The sequence below is a fragment of the Medicago truncatula genome, chromosome 6, assembly GCF_003473485.1.
Source record: "Medicago truncatula cultivar Jemalong A17 chromosome 6, MtrunA17r5.0-ANR, whole genome shotgun sequence".
NCBI lineage: Eukaryota > Viridiplantae > Streptophyta > Magnoliopsida > Fabales > Fabaceae > Medicago > Medicago truncatula.
In genome coordinates this window covers 33889938-33900144 of record NC_053047.1, presented here as the reverse complement: position 1 = coordinate 33900144, position 10207 = coordinate 33889938, and the positions used below count along the sequence as shown (strand labels likewise).

Below are 10207 nucleotides of genomic sequence, written 5' to 3'. Positions count from 1 at the left end.
TCATTGATCAGGGTACCCACCACTTATATACACACACCAAGCCTAAGAATACTGCCCCCACATCGAATAGATAAGATCGATTTTATAAAAATGAGTTAAGCCTCGATTTCAACCGATTATATCATTTATAGTACTCCCTCCGGTCACTATTATAAGAAAAACTCCACTTTTTATATATATTGAATAATTAATGTATTCAGTCTATAATAAAGATTAGATACATTAATTATTCAATATATCTAAAAAGTAGAGTTTTGTTTATAATAACAACTAGAGAGAATAAGTTCTGAAGTGAATAAAGAGTTATTTTTGTCTGAAAGAGGCACATGAAAAATTAAAACCAAATATATTAAATATGTTTCCATTAGTTAATGAGGCTAGCTGTCTATGTTAAGGTTGTTAAGAATTAAAAAACCTCAAAGAGGACCAAAAAGTCAACATGACACACTAATAACACATGCATAGATATAATATAAGTAGTGGTTTTTTTTTTCCCTAAAAAAAGTAGTAGTTTTTTTTTTATTTAAGGAATAAAAATGTGTTGGCGTGTGGTCCATGACTCCATGGTGCAAAGCGTGTGTCACCAAGTCTACCCCCAAAAGCACTACCATAGACAGTTTCAAACTAACCTTCTGATTTGGGGTTGTGGGAGGTTAAAATACCTTACCATTATTACTTCAAGGATTTGAGGAGAGATCAACTAATTCAGAGAGTAATTCTAGATTTTGATTAAAAAAATGAGTAAATCTTCTAGATAGAATTATTTTGCTTAATAGCTCTTTATAAACATTATATTTCACTATACAAATGTTAAATTTTCAAAACAAAAAACAAAACGCTCACATCTTTTTAGTGAAGGAGACGTATGTGCTCCGATTGATGGATAGGGTTAAATTCACTATTTAGAAATGGTTTTTAGAAAAATATTATGATCACACTTGTCTTTTATGAGTGGGATCATGAACTCATTTTATGTTGACACCGTTAGGGACTTGTGGCAGATTTATCTTGAGATTGGTTGATTGAGGGGTTTTGTTCTTAGTCTTCATCTTGTTCGGTTGTGGTTGAGTGTTCCTGATGGAAATTTAGATGGTTTTTTGTTGGTGTTTTAGTTTTCACTCTTGTGTTTATGTGGGAGGGATTCTTTCATTTTATTATCGCTTGACTTGAGTACTTCTTGTACTCTAATTTATATAATTTGTTGTACACTTACCGGAGATTTATTCTTTTTATAATATATATTTGTCATTAAAAAATGGTTAAATTATATTTTTGGTTCCTTAAGTTAATTTTAGGTCTCACTTTGGTTTTTTAAGCTATTTTTGTTTTATTTTGGTCCCTAAAATTATATTTCACTTTGATTTTCTGAGAGTCATCTCGATTACTCGACTGTACCACCATCGACATATGATAAACCCCATTGACAATGTAACATTTATCAGCGCTGACAACTCCACCTATCTTCCACACTAATAAGTGTTAGCTAAAAGGTTACTACACTCCCCAACATCTCCTCCTCCTAAGAAAATAATTGAAGCGACCATTTCCAAACCTCTCTACCTAACCACGAATCTAAACATACATGTCAACAACTATAACCAACCACCCCCCCGCCCCCCGCACATTCGAAGAAAAAAAAACGTTTTGGTTACATCACCCACCAACCTCACCAAATTATCATCAAAACACCTATACATTACTAATCCCTCCCCTCGGAGGATGCCCGCCGAGTGCCTCCACCATACTAACACAGATCGCCAACCATCCCTCACACGCTCTCCTTCTGCCCCATATCTCACCAATAACACGTTATATATCACAAACTATTATGACCCGCATACGACCTCTAACACCATGTTTCTAACAAAGATAAATTAAATTCCCACATTCTAATTTATGTAAGGGTTAAATAAGTTTTTCTTCCTATAAATATATCAAATTTTGATTATAGCCCCCAAAAAATAAAATGAGATGCTTTCACCCTCACAAAAAAAAATTGTTTTATTTTTGGTCTCAAATGGATATTATTTTGACATATTTTTGACATTTTCTGAACATAATATAAATATATAAATGTTGAACATAATAAACGGATATAACTTGAATACAATTTAAACATAAAAGAGTTATAACCTTGACATTCACATAAATATAAAGTGACCATTTAAGGACCAAAAACAAAAGGTACTCTTAGAATAAATGTATCCCTCATTTTTATGATTTTAGTCTCTAAAAGCATAGAGTACGATTGATTTAGTTTCTAGAGCTAATGAATTTTAAAAATATTTTCAATTGATTTTTAAATTATATTATACCTTGTTAGAAAATGTAAATGACTAAATTAATTGATAAAAAGAAATAAATATTGTGTTTAGTCTTCTTTGCATTGACCAAATTTAATTTAAGTGAATTGATTTATAAATTTACCTTTTTTTTTTTGTTAAAAGTGAGTCGAATGTGACATATTCATGTCAAAATAAGTTAAATTGTAAATTTAAATATAAAGTTTACATGTGCGTGAAAAGATACAAATTTTAACTGGTATAAATTTTCTTTGAAAAAAGTTTCAAGAATTAATTCTAGAGATAAATTTCATTTCAAATGACATCACTCAATCAAAATTTATTGTGTTTGAAATCAATTTTGACTCTATAATTTCATTTCAAATGACATCACTCAATCAAAATTTATTGTGTTTGAAATCAATTTTGACTCTATAATGTAAGAATAAACACATAACACACACACGCACACAAAATGTAAGTTCTTCAATTTTGTTTATAAAAAAAAAAAAAAAACTTCAATTTTTAAATGATAAATACCTCTTTTCGTCCCTGTAATATTAGCGAATTCCGATTTTAGTCCCTGTAAAAACAAAGATTTAGATGTTGTTCCTGCAATTTCATATTCTTCCACTTTTGGTCTCTCCTTTCATCAAGTCATAATATGCATAAATACGTCCCTGTAATTTCATATTCCTCCCAGTTTTGGTCCCTGTAATTTCAGATTCCTCCACTTTTGGTCCCTCATTTTACGTGCCATGTATACAGATTCTGCTTACGTGGTGGAATGAGGGACCAAAAGTGGAAGAATATAAAATTACAGGGACAAAATCTAAATCTTTTTTTCTACATGGACTAAAACCAGAATTCGCTAATATTACAGAGACGAAAAGAGGTATTTACCCATTTTTAAATATTAATAATTTCAAACACTAAATTAATAATGTTTTAAATGACTTATATTTCGAGTTTACCAAATTATATTTAAGATAAATAAATTTCGACATACAAAATAAACCAATCTTAATCAAATCTCAACTCAACGGTGGAGATGTGTTGAATATACCTCATCAAAATCCCAAACGTCCATTACAATTACCTTAAGCCATCTGATGTTTACCAATTCCTCCCTTTGACTGCTAGAGGTGTTCTCAATTTTCCTCAAAAATCTTCAATGGTCAATATTCAAATCATAACTCCTCTTTTATACAAAACTATACAAACATCATTCTCTCTCTTCAATTTTGAATGTTTCTCATTAGAATAATTCCTTATAGGGTCCAACCTTTGAAGTTGAAACTCTCTTTGTATGAAAACAATATTGAGTTATTGACCCTACAAGTCAATAGTAACAAAAACCTCATAAACACATGACACATTAAAATATATTATTTTACGTGTTTCTTTTGTGTTTTTTTTTGTCTTTATATATATACATACTATAGACTATTTCTATATATAAATACATGAACATACCCACTTGCAAAATCCATTAATATTCTCAACCAAAGATTCAAACTTGATCAACAGAAAAAAGCATCCTAAAAACAAAAATACCTTCATTTTTGTCTACATATATATATACATAAACCTAGCAAATTGAAAACCCATCAATATTTTCTATCAAAGTTTCAAACTTGATCAATAACAAATATAGCTTCTTTTTGGTTTCTTTGATAATATATTTTTTTTGTTTCTGTCTCCTTAGAAATCAAGGACACAGTAGTACGATCCTATAGAACAGATCCTGTTCAAGTAAGGTTGTTAATTTCTCTTACAAAAGTGTTTAAGATGGTGTTAGGTTGGGGAAGAAGGAAGAACAACAAAAACAACAAAGGTGGAAAACCAAACATGGAGGTAGTGGTTCCAAATCAATTTAGGTGTCCTATAACTCTTGATTTGATGAAAGATCCTGTGACATTGTCAACAGGAATAACCTATGATAGAGAGAGTGTTGAAAGATGGTTCAATGAAGGAAACTATACATGTCCTCTCACAAATCAAGTAGTGAGAAACTTTGACATGATTCCAAATCATTCTCTTAGGATAATGATTCAAGATTGGTGTGTTGAAAATAGACAAAATGGTGTTGAGAGGATTCCAACTCCTAGAATACCAATTAGTCCGATCGATGTTTCCGAGCTTCTTTTTCAAGTTAAAGAATCAGCAAAAGGTTTGGATCAATATGGTTGTATTGGATTGGTTCAAAAAATGGAGAAATGGAGTAATGAAAGTGAGAGGAACAAAAAATGCATAGTTGAAAATGGAGCAACTAGTGCATTAGCTTTAGCATTTGATGCTTTTGCTAATGATTCTATTGAGAAAAATGTTATTGTTCTTGAAGTGATTTTATCAGCACTTAATTGGATGTTTCCACTTCAATTAGAAGCTCAAAAATCTTTAGGTTCAAAAGCTTCTTTACATTGCATGATTTGGTTTTTGAAGCATCAAGATGTTAAGGGAAAAGAAAAAGCTATTATTGCATTGAAAGAGATTCTTTCATTTGGTGATGAGAAACATGTAGAAGCACTTATGGAAATTGAAGGAGTTAATGAGCTTTTAATTGAGTTCATTAACAAGAGAATTAGTCCAATAATTACAAAATCTTCATTGAGGATAATTTGGTACTTAGTTTCATCCAATTCAAATTTCAATGAAAAAATGAAATTCTCATTTGTTGAATTGGGTTTGGTTTCTTCAATTTTACACATTCTTATTGACTCTGAAAAAAGCATTTGTGAGAAGGCTTTAACTATTTTGGATTCTCTATTAAGCTGTGACTTTGCAAGAGAAACAGCTTATGAAAATGACTTAACAATTCCTTTGTTGGTCAAAAAAATCTTTAGAGTTTCACCTTTGACTACAGAATATTCAGTTTCTTCTATATGGAAGATGTGCAAATATGGTCACAAAAATTATGAAGGAAAAGCTTTAATTGAAGCACTTCAAGTTGGTGCTTTTCAAAAGCTATTATTGGTATTGCAAGTTGGTTGTAGTGATGAGACAAAAGATAAAGCAACTGAACTTCTCAAATTGATGAATCCTTATAGGGCTGAATTGGAAGATTGTGTTGATTCAGATTTCAAGAATCTTAAAAGATCTTATTAAGTTTGTTATATTTTTTTTTTGTTTTATGGTTAGATGAATAGTGTTATTGTGTTTCTGTATACATATTTTTTTGGTCTAACAAATTGATTAATGTGATTTGTGTCATGAGGTTCAAAGAATCTATTTATGAACATATATAATTTGTAATCTTTTTGTAAATCAATAAGAGTGACATGATCTTTTGGTATCTATGAAATATTTGCGCATGTATCCTTTCATCTATGTTATTCAATTATAACTTTACTGCTCATCCTCAATTAGAGATAAAAAAATATATATAATACACATGTTTAAGGGCCAATTCTATGATAAAGAAGTAAGACAAATCTTGGATCGTGCATAAAGTTGTTTTCGCCAATGAATCTATAAGTCATCCTATTGAATCAAATAAGATATGATAAAGCTTATTGGTTTAACGGTGAAAAGCAAAATGGTGTATAATGCAAGAGTTTTGCTTATGTGTACATTAGACAAATCCATGTAAGTATTTCTTTTTTGGGAGAGGCAAAAGTGATTCTCGAAACCTAATATTGATTTTTGTATGTTAGAAGATTCTCATTATAATTGATTTCACCTTTAAATTAAGATTTATAGGTTTTCATCTAAAGATGGTTCTCATGTTAAATTTATTATTCAATTCACTTTTACTTAAACAAATTTAAACATAAATCGTTTTACTCTAAACTTACATTAGACTAAAAATAATTTTACAAAAACGATTTCAGACACGATAAAATCAAACACACACTTATAAAACTTTTCAAGTCACATCCTCATGTCCAAATCTCCATTAGAAAAGAGAAATGTTAGATTACTTTTTTTTTTTATTTATACTTTTCAATATAGTATTTATGATTAAGTAAAATTTTATATTTGCCCCACTAAAGAACTTTGTTCCAATTCTTATTAGTGGGGATGACATTGACATTGAGAAAGTACAAATTGTTTCCTCATGATGAAGGTATCATGATACAAAAGTATGGATGAGCAAAAACTTTGGTTTAGTGTCCTATGATTCTAAATTTCTAATTTAAGTTTGAAATCCATAGTGGGTTGTTTTAAATTGTTCTCCAAATTAGAATAAAGACATGATTGAAGTGTGGAAACAATTGGACATGTTTGGCATGAAAGCTTTCGTATTTGAATTGAAAAGCTAGCCTACAAAACTTGGCATGTTTGGCATGAAAGCTTTTATATTTGAATTGAGATCATATAATATGATCTAAATTGAAGGCAATTTACATGTTTCGGCAATTTTTAATTTGTTAAATACATGTACCGGTTAATCTGAACTTTACCTAACACAATAACTTTATTGCATATAGTTTTTTTTTTTAAATCACAAACTTAACTCATCTCATTCATCAAAATATCCTAAAATATAGGATGAAGTATAATCAAAGACGTAACCGATATATAACAATATTGTTGTTTGAGCTAGTGAATGAGCTATATTATTAACTTATCTTTTAATAAAACATTTTTTTTTTAAAGAGTCAAACTAATTCACCAAAATTGATACCAAGACAATTGAACCTGAAACCTTAAACGGAACACACTTCAAGATTTCAAGTCAGCACTATCAAACTAATCCAAATTGTTAACTACCATCATCATTCATCCATTCATGTGTCAAAATGCATGTTAAAAAAGGGGGACAAGCACTTAACTACTATGGTGGGGCCCAAAAGTTAGAGTGGTGACATCATAGACTAACAAACTTTAAGCATTATGCCAAAGCTGATATGCACAAGCAACATTAATCTAAAAGAGAAAAAATAAGCTGTTGAGAATTCATGAAATTCTCATGTAGCTCTTAAAACATGCAAACACTTATTGATCTTGGGTCCTTGACAATGACATAGATTTAAGACATGCAATTTTCTTTTAAACTTTATTATTCGTTCATAAGAACCAACTCTATCATCCACTGGTTGGATCATAGGATCAATTGAAGTTAGATCAAAATTTTGTATAGATTAGCCTAAGACAATAATTGTTAGTACCAGAGGGATTCGAAAACCTGTAGAGAAGCACACTTTGAGGTTCGAAGCTACCGACTGTAACGCCTAAAACGACTTTAAGTATTGTCAACTGACCACATAAACCAACTCGAGTCTTTTTAGTGTGTTTTGTCCTAACTCACACGTTTTCTGGACAATCCAAAATATTATTCATCTCAAATTGCTCTAAGTCAAGCATGTTTAACTATGGAGATCTTATAGTATATATTAGCAAAAAGACGATGCATCTTGTTTGTGTAGTTAATACCAAACAATTGTTTGTAAATCTTCATTCAAATATGCAATTTCATACTTACGCAACTCTCATGATCTCTCTCATTCTGATGTGAATTTGATTCATCGATGTATCATTTTCGATTCAAAGCTTCCAGAAACCGCTCATTGGTCATATCTTGTGCACCTTATCCTCGCCGGCCTCAGATGTCACACCAATATACCATTCCTTGAGGACTTTTAAGACATACAATATATCATGAATAAGATTTTAAATTGCAGTCGCAATCTTTGATGTTGTGGAAAATTAGGTTAAAATATAATCAATGTTGCTAAAAATTAAGGTTGTGATTCAGTTGCAAACACATAAAGAAAATCTTGACATTGCAGCAACTCTTGTGGCCACACAACATTTTTGAAAATGTTGATTAGGACACTTATGAAATCACAACATGGACTTACATGAATAGAAGGTGTTTGAAATATTTCAAGCATGCTCTACTACTTTCTTGTACCAAACCATGGGCTTACATTTTTATAGTTTGTATTTTTATTTGAATTCCACAAATTTCAAAGTAAATAAATATAATATTTTGATTACATTTTTCATCCATTCTCATTGAAAATTTCTATTTCCATTTTTTTTCCTACTTTTAAATCACCCTTACCAAACATTCATAAATACATTATACTAAGACTAATCCAATTGTAAGATGCAACAATTGTCCAAAACTAGTGTAGTATGAGTGTAGTACTAAAATTTTCAAATCACTTTTGCCATTTCACATAGCCGTTTTTTATGCAAATATTAAGAATGTGTATCATGTGATGTAACAAACATTGCAATGGAAAAAGATGGCTCCAAGGATACAAAAGAAAAATATGCAGATACATTGAATTAATATTATAATATATACATGGAAATATGAACATTTGTTTGTATTCACATTGAGAAATAAGCGGTGAAAAAAACCCGTTCACAAGAGGATTCTATGAAAAAAAACCTGTCCACAAAAACTACATCAAAATCCATACAAATTAAACTAGAATAATCAAATTAATTTATAAATTAATTTTTACAAAGTAAGTTGGTTGTTGGTAAGAATTCAACTCAGAATTTACGAATATTCGAGTTTGACTTTCATTGATAATATGAAGATCTTGTTGGTTGATAATATTTAACATATTTAAGTTATCTTCAGCTAAGGATCTCACATATTTCTACAATGCTTACTTAGGTCGTTGTTGGATAGAAATCAGACGATCTAAATTTCTGTCATAAGTTCCACATTGGATGACATAAGACTTAAACATAAGTTTATAAGTGGGTGCAATTTTAACTCTCATCTTATAAGTTGGTTTTGTAAAAATAAGTTAGACCCAGCATAAAAAAATTAATAATTATCAAAGTCTATCTAATATTTATTATGTCACCTGCTATTAGGTCAGTCTAGACAGAATAAAAGCTTATAAGTGAGTGCAATTTTAACTTTAGAAGCAGGTTTACAATTGAGTTAGGCACCAACACAAATTTTATTTAATACTTTCAATGTAGTTTTTTACTAAAAAAATTCCACTTAGGTTGATCTGATGGTGTTGACTTGAGATCTTTAAACGTGTCTCTTTTAAGATCTCATGTTCGATTCTTCTAATGTCAATTTTAGTATATTTATATTTGTTTGACTTCTTAAAGCTGACTAGGTGAATGGTGAGGAATCTATAACTGTAACATGGAATCCAGATTCATATCAAGCACCTTTGCAATGCTTTGAGTCTTATACCTTTCTTTGCTTTGAGTCTTTTCACTAAACATATTTTTAAAATATTATAAACTCTTGAATTTTGTTACCTTTGCCCCTAAAATACGCGTCATGACTTAGAAAATAATGGTTACTCATGAATAAAGAATAGCATTAAAAATCATCAAATTTGCAGGCCAAATTAACATAAAACTATACTTCACCGACATATTAATTTGAAATTTGAACTTAGTGGATCAATTTGCCGTTTTGTTGGTTCTATTTCTACTACTGATTATAACTAAATCTAGAAGTTCATTTACTTGAAGGTCTCATATTTCAACTAAACGTGTTATACCTTTGATTAATTTGATGGTTTTGCTGACAATAATTTTGGACTTTTTACGTTTATGAATTATATAATTTTGTGAGAATTAGAATATGGAGGTATTCTAGAAAACATACTTTTCAAATGAATTTGCTAGAAATAAATTATTAATTATGTTTCGACGTTATTAACGACTCATGCTAAAAAAAAAAAAAACTTTATAACCATGTTATTGGTGTGAGGTATGGATTGTCTTTTACAAGTGACTAATCTTCTTCAAAGATTATATTAAATATAAGAGAAATATGATATTTGTACATCCACTTTGTAACAATTTCTTAGACAAATTTCTCTCTCATACTCACATTATGTTTTTATTCTCTTTTTTTTTTTTCTCTCTCCATTGTCTTTGACCAATGAAAAATGAGAAAAAAGAAGTTGTATCAAAAGTTGTCTAAAATGGTTGTTCAAATATCACTACTCTAAATATAAAAAGTTGAATTTCTTTGTTTA

General features: G+C 29.8%; 1 protein-coding gene across 1 annotated transcript; it reads left to right on the top strand.

Annotated features, from left to right (window-relative positions):
- Positions 1–3745: 3745 nt before the first annotated feature.
- On the top strand, positions 3746–5574 carry LOC11415053 (U-box domain-containing protein 21). The gene has a single exon (XM_003619840.4). The coding sequence runs from the start codon at positions 4074–4076 to the stop codon at positions 5388–5390; it is 1317 nt and encodes a 438-aa protein (XP_003619888.2). The 5' UTR covers positions 3746–4073; the 3' UTR covers positions 5391–5574.
- Positions 5575–10207: the final 4633 nt, after the last annotated feature.

Bases quoted from the DNA above. Each gene is read 5' to 3' on its own strand.
- LOC11415053 (XM_003619840.4), top strand. From the start codon at position 4,074: ATGGTGTTAGGTTGGGGAAGAAGGAAGAACAACAAAAACAACAAAGGT.